The sequence below is a fragment of the Malus domestica genome, chromosome 09 (assembly GCF_042453785.1).
Source record: "Malus domestica chromosome 09, GDT2T_hap1".
Lineage (NCBI taxonomy): Eukaryota > Viridiplantae > Streptophyta > Magnoliopsida > Rosales > Rosaceae > Malus > Malus domestica.
In genome coordinates this window covers 10813160-10832688 of record NC_091669.1, presented here as the reverse complement: position 1 = coordinate 10832688, position 19529 = coordinate 10813160, and the positions used below count along the sequence as shown (strand labels likewise).

Here is a 19529-nt window from a genome sequence, read left to right as displayed (position 1 = left end):
CATTATATAATACATGTTTAATGCCTAACAATGCGTGTATAATTTAATTAGTGATGTGGAGCTAGACGAATTATGCTGAAAAATTATTGTGGTACCGCAATATCGCATGTTTTATACCTCAAGTAATCATGAGGATTTGTATAATCAAAGTAGGATTTGATTTTCTCTAATTTCTGTAACAGTGTTCGTGTTTATCTTCTTTCCTATATTATGCATTTAAATATTAGTGAAAATTGTGCTTTAGCTTCATGTCAACATCTCTCCAACATGATTATTGTAGTAGGAATTCTTACCTTTTTTAGAAAAAGGGAAGGAGAGAGGGCCTATCTTTTCTATTGATTTTACATATGGTTAATTAGTGCTATTTTTTCTATTGCGTGTAAATATAATACGATGGTTAATGATGAGAGTTGGAGTCAGAAAGGTCGTGAAAGTGAAACCATAGGACAATTATTTTGTGGTACTGAAATATCGCTACGTTAAATATTTTGGCTACTAATCAAGATGATTGTTTGATCAACAACCATTTGGTCTCAGTAATACTCTTTTTTTTTGGTCAAAATTATACAATACTATTTAGGGTTGTGTTATTTACACATCATTTTTACTTTCCACATACTCTCAATCTTTAGTCATTGAATTGAATGAATTAAAAAAATCAAAAGATAAAAAGTAACAAACGTGTGAAAAGTAAAAGGGGCTACGTGGATAGCACCACCCTATCGTTTATATAACTATAGCCGATTATTATTTGAGGTGATGAATAACAATAACAAAACATCGCCAGAGCTAAAGGAAGAAATACATGACCAGAAATATTCTTACAGATGACGTCAAGTTTTTCTTAGTAGCACTTGATTCACTAGCATGGCTAAGTTTTTGGATGAAGAACCATGTGGACTAGTAACTTCTTCTGCAAGCTTCTTCCACATCATGGCCTTATTTTTCATCTTCTTACCCTTCTGCCCATCCATTAACTCTTTGACAAGCCTCTCTACTTCATCCCTCTTTACATCATTACTAATTTCCAGGCCAATGTCCCATTCATTGCAACTATAGCGGCAGTCCATCTGCTGGTCGCCAAAGAATGGCCAACAGAGCATAGGCACTCCTGCAGTGAGGCTCTCCATGGTTGAATTCCAACCGCTGTGTGTTAAAAATCCTCCCACTGATGGGTGGTTCAGGACTTGCTCTTGTGGGCACCAACTCGCAATGAGACTTCTTTCTTTTGTTTCAGCCAAAAACTCAGCCGGCAAAAGCGCTGATTGGCCAATAACCAAATCAGGTCTAATTACCCAAAAGAAGGGAACCTTGCTGTTTGCAAGTCCCCAGCCAAACTCGACAAGATGTTCAGGTGTCGTAACTGTTATACTGCCAAAATTCACATACACAACTGAATTTGGCGCCTTAGTGTTTAGCCAGTCGAGGCATTCTGTTTCTTCTTTCCATAGACTATATCCAATATTCAAGGGGTGTTCTGGTATTTGATTGAGATGTAATTGAAGAGGGCCAATTGGATAAACAAGTGGAAGCATAGATGAGAGAGCCCCCAAAACATCTGGCTCCAAGGTATCAAAAGTATGAAGAACAACTGCAGAAGCTTTATGAGCTCTATCGGTTGATTCCATTATGAAGTTAAACATGATGTCGTCAGGATCTGAAGTTCGAAAAAAGGTTGGGAGCTCCTTTAAACGGATATCTTTCATTCCTGGAATCTAATCTATAACCTTTTCGCCATTTGTCAAACAGATATCATCTACAACAACAACAACAACAAAGCTTTTTCCCACTAAGTGGGGTCGGCTATATGAATCCTAGAACGCCATTGCGCTCGGTTTTGTGTCATGTCCTCCGTTAGATCCAAGTACTCTAAGTCTTTTCTTAGGGTCTCTTCCAAAGTTTTTCTAGGTCTTCCTCTACCCCTTCGGCCCTGAACCTCTGTCCCGTGGTCACATCTTCGAACCGGAGCGTCAGTAGGCCTTCTTTGCACATGTCCAAACCACCGTAACTGATTTTCTCTCCTCTTTCCTTCAATTTCGGCTACTCCTACTTTATCTCGGATATCCTCATTCCTAATCTTATCCTTTCTCGTGTGCCTACACATCCAACGAAGCATCCTCATCTCTACTACACCTACGTGTTGATGCTTCACCGCCCAACATTCTATGCCATACAGCATTGCCGGCCTTATTGCCGTCCTATAAAATTTTCCATTGAGCTTCAGTGGCCTACGACGGTCACACAACACGCCGGATGCACTCTTCCACTTCATCCATCCAGCTTGTATTCTATGGGTGAGATCTCTATCAAATTCTTCGTTTTTTTGCAAGATAGATCCTAGGTAGCGAAAACGGTCGCTCTTTGGTATTTCCCGATCTCTGATCCTCACCCCTAACTCATTTTGGCCTCCGTTTGCACTGAACTTGCACTCCATATATTCTGTCTTTGATCGGCTTAGGCGAGGACCTTTAGATTCCAACACTTCTCTCCAAAGGTTAAGCTTCGCGTTTACCCCTTCCTGCGTTTCATCTATCAACACTATATCGTTTGCGAAAAGCATACACCAAAGAATATTATCTTAAATATTAAGTTTGTGATCTTCGCTAGATTGCTTTGGTCATTAGTGTGGATAAGTATGTAAATGGATAGAGACTGGAAGCAAACACAAGATGTACGTGGTTTACCCAGATTGGCTATGTCCACGGAGTAAAAGAGTTCTCATTAATTGTGAAGGGTTTACATAGTATATAGGTTCAAGCTCTCCTTTAGTGAGTACAAGTGAATGATTTAGTACAAATGACATTAGGAAATATTGTGGAAGAATGATCTCGTAATCATGAAACTTTTAAGTACCGAAGTGTGGTATCGTCTTCACTTGCCTTATCTGTCTCATAGGTAGATGTGGCATCTTCTTTGGAAGTACTCTTCCTCCCTCCAAGGGTGGTATCTTTAACTGGTGGAGATGCACAAGGTAATGTATCAATTTCACTTGACGCTTACTTGTAGTTTCAGGCTTGGTCAAGCGCGATACAAACCATGTAGTAGGAGTCCCCCAAGTCGCCGAGCTAGGGGATCTGCTGAAAGAGGTAACAGACAAGGTAAGCAATCAGAGTTCCAAGCAATCAGTCCCAGATCAGAAGTTTTGATTTCGAGTTCCGGCTGATTGTTATCCTTCTCCTTATCTTGCAGGTAGCATGAAGGATAAAGAGAAGAAAAGGAGAAAAGGTGATATGAGATACTTTTTCTTTTGAAGAAGTAACTTTCCACAGGCTTATTCTTGAACTAGGCTGGAGGGTTTTCTTGTTTCCACCAGAGTATAAGGTCGACTGAAGAATTTGAGGGTCAAAACAAGTCCATCAAATCTAGAGTACGTTCGACCCTGCTGATATGGGATACTTTTGCTGTTGACAAAGTAGTGGATGTATCGGCACGTGTTCTGTTGTGCTTGTCTCCACATGCTTCCTTGTATCCTTCTCACTTGCCCTATTTGTTCATCAGGCAGATGTGGTATCTTCTCGAGAAGCATAAGATGTTGAAGATGAGTACTCGAGAGCAATGGGGTTCCAGGCAGTCAGTTCCGGACTGGAAGCTTGATTCCAAGTGCTGACTGATTGCTCTCTTTCTCCTTGTCTTGCAGGTAAGAACAAGGCCAAAGGAAAAGACAGGAAAAAAACATGATATGGGATACTCTTGCTTTTAACCCTGATGATATGAGATATTCTTGCTCTAGTGTAGCTTGTTTGCAGAGGTATTCTCGGGGGGAAAGAAAGCTGAGTATTTCGAGAGGTTTCGTTGGGAGTGCCCTCTCAGATATGAGGAAGGGTTGAGCATTTTTGCAGGTCTGCCTGTTCGTTGAGGATGGAGGTCGACATAAATAAGAGTCTCCTTAACAAGGAGTAATACTATTCTTTTACCCTGCTTGGTCATAGCACGGTAGTGGGAGCTGCCAGCTTCACGTGTTTTAACTCTGTCAGAGCACTTTGAAAAAGTGGTCTGTGGTATCTGGAAAGCTGATGTTACGTGTGAAGATTACAGACAAGCTTTATCCAAGGAGATCTGGCTCTCGAAGTTGAGAAAGCGGTGTGAGGATTACAGACAAGCTTTATCCAAGGAGATCTGGCTCTCGAAGTTGAGAAAGCGGTGCCTCTTCGGTTTTCGAACAAGCAATCCTGTCGGGGATCTGTCTCTCGAGATTCGGAGAACGGTGCCTCTTCGATTTTTGAGAAAGCAATCCTGCTAGGAGTCTGGCTCTCGAGATTCGGAGAGCGGTGTCTCGTCGCTTTTTGAGAAAGTAATCGTGTTGGGAGTCTGGCTTTCGAGATTCGGAGGACGGTGCCTCTTCGATCTTGAAGCAAGCAATCTTGTTGGGAGTGTTTTCTCGAATGTGAGTAAAGGTTAGGCCTGTTTGCTAGTCTACCTTGCCACGGAGCACATAGGTTGACCCACAGGGACTTTCCAATTATCCAGCAATGGTCCTGTTCCTTTACCCTTGTGGGTAATAATATGGTAGCTAGACTTTCAAAATTTATGTGTCTAAACTTTGTTAGTGCTGTTTCTTTGCTATTCTTTTACCCTTCTTGGTCATAGCGATGTAATGGGAGCTGCAAGCTTCACGTGTCTAAACTTTGTCAGAGATTTTTGGCAAAGTTATCTGTGGTACCCGTGAGCTGATGTTGCGTGTGGAAAGTGAATGATTGAACAGTAACATTCACGTGCTTTCTACTTCACTAGAAATCTTCGACAGAATGCCCGTAATTTCCCCAAAGTTGAGTGTGTATGTGACAGGTGCTGACAAGGCTGAAAAAGCAGGTGCCTCTTCGATTTCTGAGATCGACCCTCGTGGTCTCTGAGCAGCCCAGCTTTTGAGAAAGCAAGCGCCTTTTTGATTTCTGCGATCGACCTTCGTGGTCTTTGAGCAGCCCAGCTTTTGAGAAAGCAAACGCCTATTCGATTCCTAAGATCGGCCCTCGTGGTCTCTGAGCAGCCCAGCTTTTGAGAAAGCAAACGCCTTTTCAATTTCTAAGCAGGCGCGTCTTCGACTTCTGAAGCTCCATCGAGTGTGGATTTTTATAGAGGCTGGTATTAAGTTCCAAAGCACACTTGAATCTCCACCAGTAGAAGCTCCCTTCTTGCATTTCTAAGATCTTGATTTGTCCGACTTCTTTTCTCTTCAACACCTTTGAAAATGTCTGGCCCCTCCGACCGTCGTTTTGACTTGAACCTTGTTGAAGAGGCAGCCACGCCTTCTCCAGACAACATATGGCGCCCATCCTTCGTATCCTCTACTGGTCCTCTTACCGTTGGGGATTCCGTGATGAAGAATGATATGATCGCTGTGGTGGTGGCCAGGAACCTTCTCACTCCAAAAAATAACAGACTACTTTCCAAACGGTCTGATGAGTTGGCTGTTAAGGATTCTGTGGCTCTCAGTGTTCAGTGTGCAGGTTCTGTGTCTAATATGGCCCAACGCCTATTTGCTCGAACCCGCCAAGTTGAATCATTGGCGACTGAAGTGATGAGTCTCAAACAGGAGATTAGAGGGCTCAAGCATGAGAATAAACAGTTGCACCGGCTCGCTCATGACTATGCTACAAACATGAAGAGGAAGCTTGACCAGCTGAAGGAATCTGATGGTCAGATTTTACATGATCATCAGAGGTTTGTGGGTTTGTTCCAAAGGCATTTATTGCCTTCGTCTTCTGGGGCTGTACCACGTAATGAAACTCCAAATGATCAACCTCCGATGCCTCCTCCTTCTAGGGTGCTGTCCAGTACTGAGGCTCCGAATGATCCCCCTCCGGTGCCTTCTCTTTCTGGGGCTCTGCCAACTGCTGAGACTTCTCCTAAGCAACATTTGTGAAGGCTCCCTCTTGTTTGTTTATTTTGACTCGTGTATATGTACATATTTGTAACTTCTTAGAGATATCAATAAATAAGCTTTGTTTCATTTCAACGTATTGTGTTAAATACACCAAAGCCTTCTTCACTAAGTTCTTTGAATTTTTCTTTTGTTGAAACTTGTATGTTGAAGCTTTGTGAGTGGAGCATGTAGGTTGAGGTAGTGTTCCCTTAATTTCCCGGGTGGGGAAAACTTCTCGATTGGAGACTTGAAAAATCCAAGTCACTGAGTCAGGTCGGCTATATGAATCTTAGAACGCCATTGTGCTCGATCCTGTGTCATGTCCTCCGTTAGATCCAAGTACTATAAGTCTTTTCTTAGAGTCTCTTCCAAAGTTTTCCTAGGTCTTCCTCTACCCCTTCGGCCCTGAACCTCTGTGCCGTAGTCGCATCTTCTAATCGAAGTGTCAGTAGGCCTTCTTTGCACATGTCCAAACCACCGTAACCGATTTTCTCTCAGTTTTCCTTCAATTTCGGCTACTCCTACTTTACCTCGGATATCCTCATTCCTAATCTTATCATTTCTCGTGTGCCCACACATCCAACGAAGCATCCTCATCTCCGCTACACCCATTTTGTGTACGTGTTAGTGCTTCATCGCCCAACATTCTGTGCCATACAGCATCGCCGGCCTTATTGCCGTCCTATAAAATTTTCCTTTAAGCTTCAGTGGCATACGACGATCACACAACACACCGGATGCACTCTTCCACTTCATCCATCCAGCTTGTATTCTATGGTTGAGATCTCCATCTAATTCTCCATTCTTTTGTAAGATAGATCATAGGTAGCGAAAACGGTCGCTCTTTGGTATTTCCTGATCTCCGATCCTCACCCCTAACTCATTTTGGCCTCCATTTGCACTGAACTTGCACTCCATATATTCTGTCTTTGATCGGCTTAGGCGAAGACCTTTAGATTCTAACACTTCTCTCCAAAGGTTAAGCTTCGCATTTACACCTTCCTGAGTTTCATCTATCAACACTATATCGTCTGCGAAAAGCATACACCAAGGAATATCATCTTGAATATGTCCTGTTAACTCATCCATTACCAACGCAAAAAGGTAAGGACTTAAGGATGAGCCTTGATGTAATCCTACAGTTATGAGGAAGCTTTCGGTTTGTCCTTCATGAGTTCTTACGGCAGTCTTTGCTCCTTCATACATATCCTTTATAGCTTAGATATATGCTACTCGTACTCATTTCTTCTCTAAAATCCTTCAAAGAATGTCTCTTGGGACCCTATCATACGCTTTTTCCAAATCTATAAAGACCATGTGTAAATCCTTTTTCCCATCTCTATATCTTTCCATCAATCTTCGTAAGAGATAGATTGCCTCCATGGTTGAGCGCCTTGGCATGAACCCGAATTGGTTGTCCGAAACCCGTGTCTCTTGCCTCAATCTATGCTCAATGACTCTCTCCCAGAGCTTCATTGTATGACTCATTAGCTTAATACCCCTATAGTTCATGCAATTTTGTACGTCGCCCTTATTTTTGTAAATAGGCACCAAGGTGCTCTTTCGCCACTCGTTTGGCATCTTCTTCGTTTTCAAAATCCTATTGAAAAGGTCAGTGAGCCATGCTATACCTGTCTCTCCCAAGGCTTTCCACACTTCAATCGGTATATCATCTGGGCCCACTGCTTTTCTATGCTTCATCTTCTTCAAAGCTACAACCACTTCTTCCTTCCTGATTCGACGATAAAAGGAGTAGTTTCTACACTCTTCTGAGTTACTCAACTCCCCTAAAGGAGTACTCCTTTCATGTCATTCATTGAAAAGATTATGAAAATAACCTCTCCATCTGTCTTTGACCGCGTTCTCTGTAGCAAGAACCTTTCCATCTTCATCCTTGAAGCACCTCACTTGGTTTAGGTCCCTTGTCTTCTTTTCCCTTGCTCTAGCTAGTTTATAGATATCCAACTCTCATTCTTTGGTATCTAGTCGCTTATACATATCGTCATAAGCTGCTAACTTAGCTTCTCTCACAGCTTTCTTCGCCTCTTGCTTCGCTCTTCTATACCTTTCATCATTTTCATCGGTCCTATCCTTGTATAAGGTTTTACAACATTCCTTCTTAGCCTTCACCTTTGTTTGTACCTCCTCATTCCACCACCAAGATTCCTTTTGGTGTGGAGCAAAGCCCTTGGACTCTCCTAATACCTCTTTTGCTACTTTTCGGATTTAGCTAGCCATGGAATCCCACATTTGGCTAACTTCCCCCTCTCTATCCCACACACACTGGGTGATTACTTGCTCTTTGAAAATGACTTGTTTTTCTCCTTTTAGATTCCACCATCTAGTCTTTGGGCACTTCCAAGTCTTGTTCTTTTTTCTCACTCTTTTGATATGTACATCCATCACCAACAAGCGATGTTGATTAGCCAAGCTCTCCCCCAGTATAACTTTGCAATCCTTACAAGTTATACGATCCCCTTTCCTCATTAGAAGAAAATCTATTTGTGTTTTTGACGACCCACTCTTGTAGGTGATCACATGTTCTTCTCTCTTCTTAAAGAAGGTGTTGGCTAAGAAGAGATCATATGCCATTGCAAAATCCAAGATAGCTTCCCCATCCTCATTTCTTTCCCCAAAACCATGGCCACCATGAAAACCTCCATAGTTGCCTGTCTCCCTGCCCACGTGTCCATTTAAATCTCCTTCTATAAATAACTTCTCCGTCTGGGCAATTCCTTGCACCAAGTCTCCAAGGTCTTCCCAAAATTTCTCCTTCGAACTCGTATCCAACCCTACTTGAGGTGCGTACACACTAATCACATTGATGAGTTTTTGTCCTATTACAATCTTGATTGCCATGATTCTATCTCCTACCCTCTTGACATCTACAACATCTTGTGTCAAGGTCTTGTCCACAATGATGCCAACACCGTTTCTCGTTCTATTTGTGCCCGAATACCAAAGCTTAAACCCTGAGTTTTCTAGATCCTTTGCCTTAAGACCAACCCACTTAGTTTCTTGTAGGCACATAATATTTATCCTTCTCCTCACCATAACTTCCACTACTTCCATAGATTTTCCCGTTAAGGTTCCTATATTCCACGTTCCTAAACGCATTCTACCCTCTTGAACTCTACCCTTCTGTCCTAGCTTCTTCATCATCCTCCGTCTAATAGGATCAAAGTACTTCTTTTGTGTGTCCTGTGTAAAGTTGATAGGAGCATATGCTCCCAAACAACTTTGAGTGGAGTCGTTCGAAAAGAAGTTTCTATGGCCCCCTTGCTCATTTAACACTGCATCCGGTGCCGATGGAGATACAGCGACCCTTGCTCACTTATCACTGTGCTCGAGGCATTCTGTTTCTTCTTTCCATAGACTATATCCAATATTCAAGGGGTGTTCTAGTATTTGATTGAGATGTAATTGAAGAGGGCCAATTGGATAAACAAGTGGAAGCATAGATGAGAGAGCCCCCAAAACATCTGGCTCCAAGGCATCAAAAGTATGAAGAACAACTGCAGAAGCTTTATGAGCTCTATCGGTTGATTCCATTATGAAGTTAAACATGATGTCGTCAGGATCTGAAGTTCGAAAAAAGGTTGGGAGCTCCTTTAAACGGATATCTTTCATTCCTGGAATCCAATCTATAACCTTTTCCAAATAGCCATTTGTCAAACTGATATCATCTACAACACGAAAAAATTCATTTACATGCTTAGAAATAAGCAAATAAGAGTTAAAAGACAAATTAAGCAATTGTTTGAAAAGTTGTATTTATGTCACCTTTGAGTTGTGCAAGTCCCTTTTCAACCAAAGCACGAAATTGTATACAGCCCATAAAGCTGCATGCAGCAATAGTGTAGAACAGCACTATAGGGACTTCAATCTCTTCAGCGGCTGTGATTGTGAACGGCGACATGAAACCATCTGAAACTATGCAAGTTACTGGAGGATTAGTGGATGTTGATATGGCATCACCGTTGAGTTTCATGAGTAGTTCACGGAAGGGAGCCAAGAAATTTTGTTTTCTGATTGAATCACAAAGCAATGGGACATCTTGGGTGGTATCTGCATCTGAATCTGGAAGGCCATCTGGGATGGCTTTGAATTGGAAATCAGGCAAGCCATCAAGGGAGCTGGGGCCCGAGGATTTTAGAAAGCGCCTGTGGTTGTACTTGGAGTTGACGAAGGTAATATGAAAGCCTCTATGGTGGAGGAGCTGTGCAAATTTAAGCATTGCCTTGATATGGCTTTGACCCGGAAGGGGAATGCAAACAGCATGAGGTTTGTTGTTAGCTGCTGCCTTGGAATCCGTCTTAGAATGTGCTTGCACTGAGCTAGGCACTAACTAGCTCAGGGCAGGGTGGGTGGGAGGGAGGGAGGATATAGCTAAGCAGTGGTAAGGAAATCACAAGGTCGTTATATATTCATTAAGAATGAGATAAAACCAAGATTATGAGATGAGGTACTAGTGTAGTGTGTCGTTGGAAGGGAGTGACTGAAATAAAACCAAGAGGACTAGAGGAGAGGAGAGGATGAGATTCTGGATGTAGGGCCTATCATTCAGCGAATGGCTCTCGTTTAAAGCTTTGTTTTGTGTCCCCCTCTCTCTACTCTATTTCCTTCTCCTCATCTCTTCTCTCTTCTCTATCTACTCACGCCAGATCCTCTCTATTTCGATCCATTGCCTTTGTTGTTATTGTCTTCTCTTTATTTTGTAGCCATTAGATAAACAATTACAGTAAAATCAACAGTCAAGATTAACAAGGGTGTGCAAAAAGTAAAAAAGAGAGTTGAAATCACTGCCCTTGTAATTCCTAAAAATACACAAGTCGCCAACACCTCCTCTAACAGAAGCGCAAACGCTTTAAAAGTACAAGATGAGAATGCATCAGTGTTGGAGTTTCTATTATTTCTGTTATTTTTTTATATTTATTTCTGAATTGTTCACCAACAATCAGCAATCACAACTGTTACTGTTGGAGCTTTTCCGGCTTTCTAGCATAAAATGCTTGTACATTGTTCCATTAGCAAATACAAGATGAGACTCAAATACCTTGACTAGTAATGAGGAAACAAAGTCACTAACAAATTGTCATGTCATGCTTGCATAACTCATTAAATCATACTGTTTGGTCAAATCAGCTAAACGGTAGAGGTGCATGCGACAGAATTTTAAGCTAAGGAGCAGACTGGGATGGTCAGGTAGGTGACAATCTCCTCTCGTATGAAAATTGCAAGTAGAAACAGAAAAAAATGCATAGCAATATCGACATGGGCAAATCAAATGATAGTATAGTTAATAATGATTGAGTTAGCCAATAAACGGAAAGAAATCAGATACGATTTAATTATCTTAACTTCATTGGCAGAAATCTAGGACTATCATCGACAAAGATGCATTTTCGTAAGAATATCCAAGGCAAGGAGCATATCAGCTAATGTTGACATCAATTGTCAATAAAGTAATAGAGTGAGGTAGTATTATCTTAATTATGACTAGGAACTGCGAACTAGAAAGGAGGACTGCCTAAAGAGCAGCTGAGCGATGGCATTTGGCCACAAACTGGAGTCTGGAGGAGTTGTGAAATGCCTGGTCAGTGGCATCCCAAAATTGGTTTATTATGTGAATTCAGCTACTTTAATTGGTTTACGAGGGATTTCTTCTTATTAGCATGATCTAAAATTATTCATTTACTTCAAATATTTGAATCACAAGGCAATGGGACATCTTGGGTGGCATCTTCATCTGAATGTGGAAGGCCGGCTGGGATGGCTGCAAACTGGAAATCAGGTGAGCCATCAAGGGAATTGGGGCCCAGAGATTTTAGAAAGCGCTTGTGGTTGTACTCAGTGTTGACAAAGGTAATCTGAAAACCTCTATGGTGGAGGAGCTTTGAAAATTTAAGCATTGCCTTGATATGGCCTTGAGCTGGAGCCGGAATGCAAACAGCATGAGGCTTAGTCGCTACTGCTGTGGGATCCATTTGAGGTCTTGTGTTTGCCTTGCATTGCTTGCACAAATGCAGACTGTTTATAGTGCTACTGAGCTACTTTTCTCCTCAGCTACTTTTCTACTGAGCTACCTTTCTACATGTCTTGTGATTTCCTGAAGTATAGGAGGTCAAAAAAAAAGAGGCGTAGCTGTTAGGCACATTGAACCTAGGAGATGAAGGAGCAAAAGTTGAAATACGGACCTTTCCCTCCCTGTCTGTTATTTCTTGCTTGTCAAGTTAAATCTGATTGATCATTATAATTAATATAAATTAAGGAAAGTTTTCCAGGATTTGTAGGTTACTCATGAAAATAGTTGTCTCTTTTAATCTTTTTTTTGGGAGATTTGTAGGCATACCTTTTTTGCATGAGTAGCCTTCAATTTGGACAAAATAAGGAATTTGTCATCCATTTCTTCGTTTTAAATGCCTTCAATATAGTGAATAATCATACCCAAGCCAATCCTCTCTATAATGTTGTTATTTTAGTCCCTACTGCAATGGCCGTAGCTAGTTTTATTGAGACAATGTCCTGTCTTACTTCTCTCTCTTTTCTGTTTTATTTTTTTCAGTCTGCTTGTATATCTCATGTATGTGTATTTGGTAGTTGTTATGACCAACAATAAGAACACCCGCAAAAGTTTTTATTATCATTAATAATATCCTTATATATATGCATAACATTTACTGGATCGATCCCATTTTGCACCTTCAGGGTAACATGTCATAATTTGATTCCTCTCTTGAATTATCAAAATACATATGGTACCGTACCCATCAATTAGGTTTTTTATTTGATAAGATAAAGTCATAACCTATTTCTTAGCTTTTATGTCAAATGATGATACATTTCGAGTCATGTTAGGCGGGCTTGTAGTTCATACAGATTTGAGATATAGATAAGCTAATTTGTTAGTGCAGTTTCATACCCTCACTTACACTCAAATTATACCACCCATATTTAGGTTTTTTATATTTTGATAAAAATTCCTAGAGACTTTTAAAATTACATTAGCACCCCTTGGGTTTAAAATTGATTTCACAAAACTCCATCCGTTAAAATTTCATTCGAAAATTTATCATATAAAAAAATTAAAATTAAAATTTTACCTTTAGAGGTAATTACAAACCCCTTGAAATAACCCCATCAAATTACTATTTTTCACATAATCGTCATGAGGTTTAAACCATTACAATATATAAACAGATTATGACCTTACAAAATTGAAGGAGCCAAACCATGAGTTGCCATGAGCAGCATATTCTTCAAGAGTGAGAAAAGAAAAAGAATCAAGAAATAGGAGATGTGAAAGAGTAATAGATCTCTCAAATATGTCAAAAGAGCATATTTTAGATGTTCGATTATTGCACGCTTTTGAGTATTATTTCTCTCGTTATTTTTATTGTTAAGTATGACATGGGCTCATCAAACTTCCAACACATCCAATATCGCATGTATCGGATGAAAAGTAAAGGGATTAAATTAGTCAGGTCATCCCCTTAATTTTCCCAGTACACATGTCAAAGGGTGCAATTCCAACCTCTCCAAATAACACGTTTCTTTGGATCCAGGGCGCTTGCTGATCGAGGTGAAGAAGTTTAGCAGAATTTCAGATACGGATCAAGGGCGGCCAAAATAGGAGATTAAAGAAAGTTTCAAGAAAAGAAGCTTAGCAGTCAAACAAATTAACGTAAGGGGAGACGAGGAATATTCAAAGTAGGAATTTATTTTCTATAATTTGCTTTAACCCTGTTTGTGTTTTCCTTCTTTTCAATGTTGTGCATTTAAATATTAATGAATACTTCATGTTGCTTTTTCTTCGAGTTTATCGTCCAGGTCTTATTGTGAAACAAAAAGGTTCGAGCTCAGAAAAGAAAGAAAAGAAGTCAAGTTCAATGGGCCGAGGGGGCACCAGAAAAGGGGATAGAAGAAGCACCCTGAGAGGGAAGGGAAGGATGATATATTCTATAATCAGTAGCGAAGCCAGGAATTGACTGGGGGAGGGGAGAAGTTAAAATATTGCAAGGTTAAAAAAAATAGCAACAATCAAATCTTTACACCCTTAATCTTTGAAGGATGATTTAAGCATTGTTTTTTGTAGTATCGTTCCATTATGTAACTGTAAAATGAAAAGGAAAAAAAATTCTTACACTCTTAATCCTAGAGTAGACTATACTAATATGCATAATAATTAATCCAACCAACAATTCAATTAAACAATACCAATAAGCATACAAATTATTCAATAAATAAATATTCAATTCAACTAATTGTATGAAATAATCAAGAATTTTAATTTTAATTTTCACCCAAAAAATACATTTTAATCAATAATCATAGAATCAGATTAATAATCAATAATCAATAACCAATAACCATATTAGTGCATTACCATAAAATTCTATACCTATCAAACAAAATTTGTATTAAATAATTAGTTAGGGATTGTAAATTTAATAATTAAAAAAATTTACCTTTGAAGGCTGAAGCCGGCGGCTCAGGCGCTCAGCGGCTAGAGAAGTGGAGGAGAGTGGCTGGAAGATTGACAATCCAAATTGGAATTAAAAAATATTTTTTATGTTGCTGATGGTACTTTGGGTTGCTGACATGCTGTGCTCTCTGGCAGAAAGGTTGACAAAACAAAAGGGGGAAGGACACGGCAGCACTGAGGTCCGAGTGGTGAGAAGGATTGAGAGTGAAATGGGAACACGCGGTCCCCCAAGATCTATATTTTTTATTTTGAAAAGTACGAAACTACAGGCGCTATTTTAATTATTTTTTTAATTTTTTTTACCAGAATCAAAACGACGTCGTTTCGGTCTGGATGTTTAAAAAAAATATATTCAAACTCAGTCTGCTGCTGCGCGCAGCAAACCCAGACATCACCCAGTCCTGTTTTTCGGCGAGGGGAGTGGCGGCCGTTACTCCTTACCCTCACGTGGCTTCGCCACTGTCTATAATACATGTTTAATGCCTAACAATGCGTGTATAATTTAATTAGTGACGAGAAGCTGGACGAATTATGCTGAAAAATTATTGTATGGTACCGCAATGTCGCATGTTTTATACCTCAAGTAATGATGACGATTTGTTTAATCAAAGTAGGATTTTATTTCTCTAATTTCTGTCACAGTGTTCGTGTTTATCTTCTTTCCTATATTGTGCATTTAAATATTAATGAAAATTGTGGTTTCGTTTCATGTCAACATCTCTCCAACATGATTATTGTAGTAGGAATTGTTAGTTTTTTTAAGAAAAAGGGAGAGAAAGAGGGCCTATCTTTTCTATTGATTTTACATATAATATAATACATATGGTTAATTAGTGCTATTTTTTCTATTGCGTGTAAATATAATACGATTGTTGATGATGAGAGTTGGAGTCAGAAATATCGTGAAAGTGAAATTATAGGACAAATTAATTTGTGGTACTGAAATATCGCTACGTTAAATATTTTGGCCAGTGATCAAGAGGATTGTTTGATCAACAACCATTTGGTGTCTCAGTAATACTCTTTATTTTTTTCGTCAAAATTATATAATACTATTTAGGGTTGTGTTATTTACACATCATTTTTACTTTCCACACATTCGTCCCAATCTTTAGTCATTGAATCAAATACAACAACAACAACAACAAAGCCTTTTCCCACTAAGTGGGGTCGGCTATATGAATCCTAGAACGCCATTGCGCTCGGTTTTGTGTCATGTCCTCCGTTAGATCCAAGTACTCTAAGTCTTTTCTTAGAGTCTCTTCCAAAGTTTTCCTAGGTCTTCCTCTACCCCTTCGGCCCTGAACCTCTGTCCCGTAGTCACATCTTCGAACCGGAGCGTCAGTCGGCCTTCTTTGCACATGTCCAAATCACCGGAGCCGATTTTCTCTCATCTTTCCTACAATTTCGGCTACTCCTACTTTACCTCGGATATCCTCATTCCCAATCTTATCCTTTCTCGTGTGCCCACACATCCCACGAAGCATCCTCATCTCCGCTACACCCATTTTGTGTACGTGTTGATGCTTCACCGCCCAACATTCTGTGCCATACAACATCGCTGGCCTTATTGCCGTCCTATAAAATTTTCCCTTGAGCTTCAGTGGCCTACGACGGTCACACAACACGCCGGATGCGCTCTTACACTTCATCCATCCAGCTCGTATTCTATGGTTGAGATCTCCATCTAATTCTCCGTTCTCTTACAAGATCGATCCTAGGTAGCGAAAACGGTCGCTTTTTGTGATCTTCGCTAGATTGCTCCGGTCATTAGTGTGGATAAGTATATAAATGGATAGAGATAGGAAAGCAAACACAAGATGTACGTGGTTCACCCAGATTGGCTACGTCCACGGAATAGAAGAGTTCTCATTAATTGTGAAGGGTTTACACAAGTACATAGGTTCAAGCTCTCCTTTAGTGAGTACAAGTGAATGATTTAGTACAAATGACATTAGGAAATATTGTGGGAGAATGATCTCGTAATCACGAAACTTCTAAGTATCGGAGTGTGGTGTCGTCTTGACTTGCCTTAATAGTCTCATAGGTAGATGTGGCATCTTCTCTGGAAGTACTTTTCCTCCATCCAGGGGTGGTATCTTTAACTGGTGGAGATGCACAAGGTAATGTATCAATTTCACTTGAAGCTTACTTGTAGTTTCAGGCTTGGTCAAGCGCGATACAAATCATGTAGTAGGAGTCCCCCAAGTCGCCGAGCTAGGGGGTCTGCTGAAAGAGGTGACAGACAAGGTAAGCAATCAGAGCTCCGACTGATTGTTCACCTTCTCCCCGTCTTGCAACAGCATGAAGGATAAAGAGAAGAAAAATGAGGAGAGATGATATGAGATACTTTTGCTTTTGAAGAAGTAACTTTCCACAGGCTTATTCTTGAACTGAGCTGGAGGGTTTTCTGGTTTCCTCCAGAGTATAAGGCCGACTGAAGAATTTGAGGGTCAAAACAAGTCCATCAAATCTAGAGTACGTTCCACCCTGCTGATATGGGATACTTTTGCTTTTGACAGAGTAATGGATGTATCGGCACGTGTGCTGTTACGCTTGTCTCCACATGCTTCCTTGTATCCTTCGCACTTGCCCTATCTGTTCCTCAAGCAGATGCGGAATCTTCCCTGGAAACATAAGATGTTGAAGATGAGTACTCGAGAGCAATGCCAGGTAAGTAATCAGGTAAGGGGTTCCAGGAAGTCACTTCCTGGCTGGAAGCTTGATTCCAAGTGCTGACTGATTGCTCTCTTTCTCCTTGTCTTACAGGTAAAAACAAGGCCAAAGGAAAAGACAGGGAAAAAGCATGATATGGGATACTCTTGCTTTTAACCCTGATGATATGAGATATTCTTGCTCTAGTATAGCTTGTTTGCAGAGGTATTATCGGGGGGAAAGAAAGCTGAATATTTTGAAATGCTTCGTTGCGAGTGCCCTCTCAGATATGATGAAGGGTTGAGCATTTTTGCAGGTCTGCCTGTCCGTTGGGGATGGAGGTCGACATATATAGGAGTCTCCCTAACAACAAGTAGTAATGCTATTCCTTTACCCTGCTTGGTCATAGCACGGTAGTGGGAGCTGTCAGTTTCACATGTTTTAACTCTGTCAGAGCACTTTGAAAAAGTGGTCTGTGGTATCTGGCTCTCGAGATTCGGAGAACGATGCCTCTTCGATTTTTGAGAAAGCAATCATGCTGGGGGTCTGGCTCTCGAGATTCGGAGAGCAGTGTCTCTTCGATTTTTGAGGAAGTAATCATGTTGGGAGTCTGGCTCTCGAGATTCGGAGGGCGGTGCCTCTTCGATTTTGGAGCAAGCAATCTTGTTGGGAGTGTTGTCTCGAATGTGAGTAAAGGTTGGGCATGTTTGCTAGTCTACCTTGCCACGAAGCACAAAGGTTGACACACAGAGACTTTCCAATTATCCAGCAATGGTACTGTTCCTTTACCCTATCTTCGATTTTGAGAAAGTAGTCATGTTGGGAGTCTGGCTCTCGAGATTCGAAAGACGGTGCCTCTTCGATTTTGGAGCAAGCAATCTTGTTGGGAGTGTTTTCTCGAATGTGAGTAAAGGTTGGGCATGTTTGCTAGTCTACCTTGCCACGAAGCAGAGAGGTTGACACACAGGGACTTTCCAATTATCCAGCAGTGGTACTGTTCCTTTACCCTTGTGGGTAATAATATGGTAGCTAGACCTTCAAAATTTATGTGTCTAAACTTTGTTAGTGCTGTTTCTTTGCTATTCTTTTACCTTTCTTGGTCAGAGCGATTTAGTGGGAGCTGCAAGCTTCACGTGCTCAACTTTGGCAGAGAACTTTGGCAAAGTTATCTGTGGTACCCATGAGCTATTGTTGCGTGTGGGAAGTGGGTAATTGAACAGTAAGATTCATGTGCTTTCTACTTCACCAGAAATCTTCGACAGAATGCCCATAATTTCCGCAAAGCTGAGTGTGCGTGTGACAGGTGCTGACAAGGCTAGAAAAGTAGGTGCCTCTTCGATTTCTGAGATCGGCCCTCGTGGTCTCTGAGCAGCCCAGCTTTTGAGAAAGCGAGCGCCTCTTCGATTGATTCGGAGAACGATGCCTCATCGATTTTTGAGAAAGCAATCAGGCTGGGGGTCTGGCTCTCGAAGATTCGGGGAGCAGTGTCTCTTCGATTTTTGAGAAAGTAATCATGTTGGGAGTCTGGCTCTTGAGATTCGGAAGGCGGTGCCTCTTCGATTTTGGAGCAAGCAATCTTGTTGGGAGTGTTTTCTCAAATGTGAGTAAAGGTTGGGCATGTTTGCTAGTCTACCTTGCCACGAAGCACAGAGGTTGACACACAGGAACTTTCCAATTATCCAGCAATGGTACTGTTCCTTTACCCTCTCTTCGATTTTTAATAAAGTAGTCATGTTGGGAGTCTGGCTCTCGAGATTCGGAGGACGGTGCCTCTTCGATTTTGGAGCAAGCAATCTTATTGGGAGTGTTTTCTCGAATGTGAGTAAAGGTTGGGCATGTTTGCTAGTCTACCTTGCCACGAAGCACAGAGGTTGACACACAGGGACTTTCCAATTATCCAGCAGTGGTACTGTTCCTTTACCCTTGTGGGTAATAATATGGTAGCTAGACCTTCAAAATTTATGGGTCTAAACTTTGTTAGTGCTGTTTCTTTGCTATTCTTTTACCCTTCTTGGTCAGAGCGATGTAGTGGGAGCTGCAAGCTTCACGTGCTCAACCTTGGCAGAGAACTTTGGCAAAGTTATCTGTGGTACCCATGAGCTATTGTTGCGTGTGGGAAGTGGGTGATTGAACAGTAAGATTCATGTGTTTTCTACTTCCCCAGAAGTCTTCGACAGAATGCCCATAATTTCCGCAAAGCTGAGTGTGCGTGTGACAGGTGCTGACAAGGCTGGAAAAGTAGGTGCCTCTTCGATTTTTGAGATCGGCCCTCGTGATCTCTGGGGAGCCCAGCTTTTGAGAAAGCGAGCGCCTCTTCGATTTCTGAGATCGGCCTTCGTGGTCTTTGAGCAGCCCAACTTTTGAGAAAGCAAACGCCTCTTCGATTTCTGAGATCAACCCTCGTGATCTCTAAGCAGCTCAGCTTTTGAGAAAGCAAACGCCTCTTCGATTTCTGAGCAGGCGTCTCTTCGATTTCTGAAGCTCCGTCGAGTGCAGATTTTTATAGGGGCTGGCATTAAGTTCCAAAGC

At 41.1% G+C, this 19529-nt stretch overlaps 2 protein-coding genes and 1 long non-coding RNA gene across 3 annotated transcripts; 1 reads left to right on the top strand and 2 right to left on the bottom strand.

Annotated features, from left to right (window-relative positions):
• Positions 1 to 833: 833 nt before the first annotated feature.
• Positions 834 to 1706, bottom strand: LOC103411522 (7-deoxyloganetin glucosyltransferase-like). Its single transcript, XM_029108143.2, has one exon. It carries the CDS (start codon positions 1704 to 1706, stop codon positions 834 to 836), a length of 873 nt encoding a protein of 290 aa, XP_028963976.1.
• A 7469-nt stretch (positions 1707 to 9175) lies between these two features.
• LOC103441452 (7-deoxyloganetin glucosyltransferase-like) lies at positions 9176 to 10234 on the bottom strand. The gene is made up of 2 exons (XM_029108142.2): positions 9644 to 10234; positions 9176 to 9546 (listed from the first exon to the last, which is right to left on the bottom strand). The coding sequence occupies exons 1-2, from the start codon at positions 10095 to 10097 to the stop codon at positions 9191 to 9193; spliced, it is 810 nt and encodes a 269-aa protein (XP_028963975.2). The 5' UTR covers positions 10098 to 10234; the 3' UTR covers positions 9176 to 9190.
• A 2859-nt stretch (positions 10235 to 13093) lies between these two features.
• LOC139188226 (uncharacterized) lies at positions 13094 to 14035 on the top strand. The gene is made up of 2 exons (XR_011571526.1): positions 13094 to 13570; positions 13691 to 14035. It is a non-coding gene; the product is annotated as an uncharacterized lncRNA (long non-coding RNA).
• The last annotated feature ends 5494 nt before the right edge of the window (positions 14036 to 19529 follow it).

What these genes read in the sequence shown, in the direction of transcription:
- LOC103411522 (XM_029108143.2), bottom strand. Translation starts at nt 1,706, where the DNA reads ATGAAAGATATCCGTTTAAAGGAGCTCCCAACCTTTTTTCGAACTTCA.
- LOC103441452 (XM_029108142.2), bottom strand. Translation starts at nt 10,097, where the DNA reads ATGCTTAAATTTGCACAGCTCCTCCACCATAGAGGCTTTCATATTACC. An exon ending in GGGACTTGCACAACTCAAAG is followed by an intron (nt 9,547 to 9,643) that starts GTGACATAAATA and finishes TTCGTGTTGTAG; the next exon opens with ATGATATCAGTTTGACAAAT.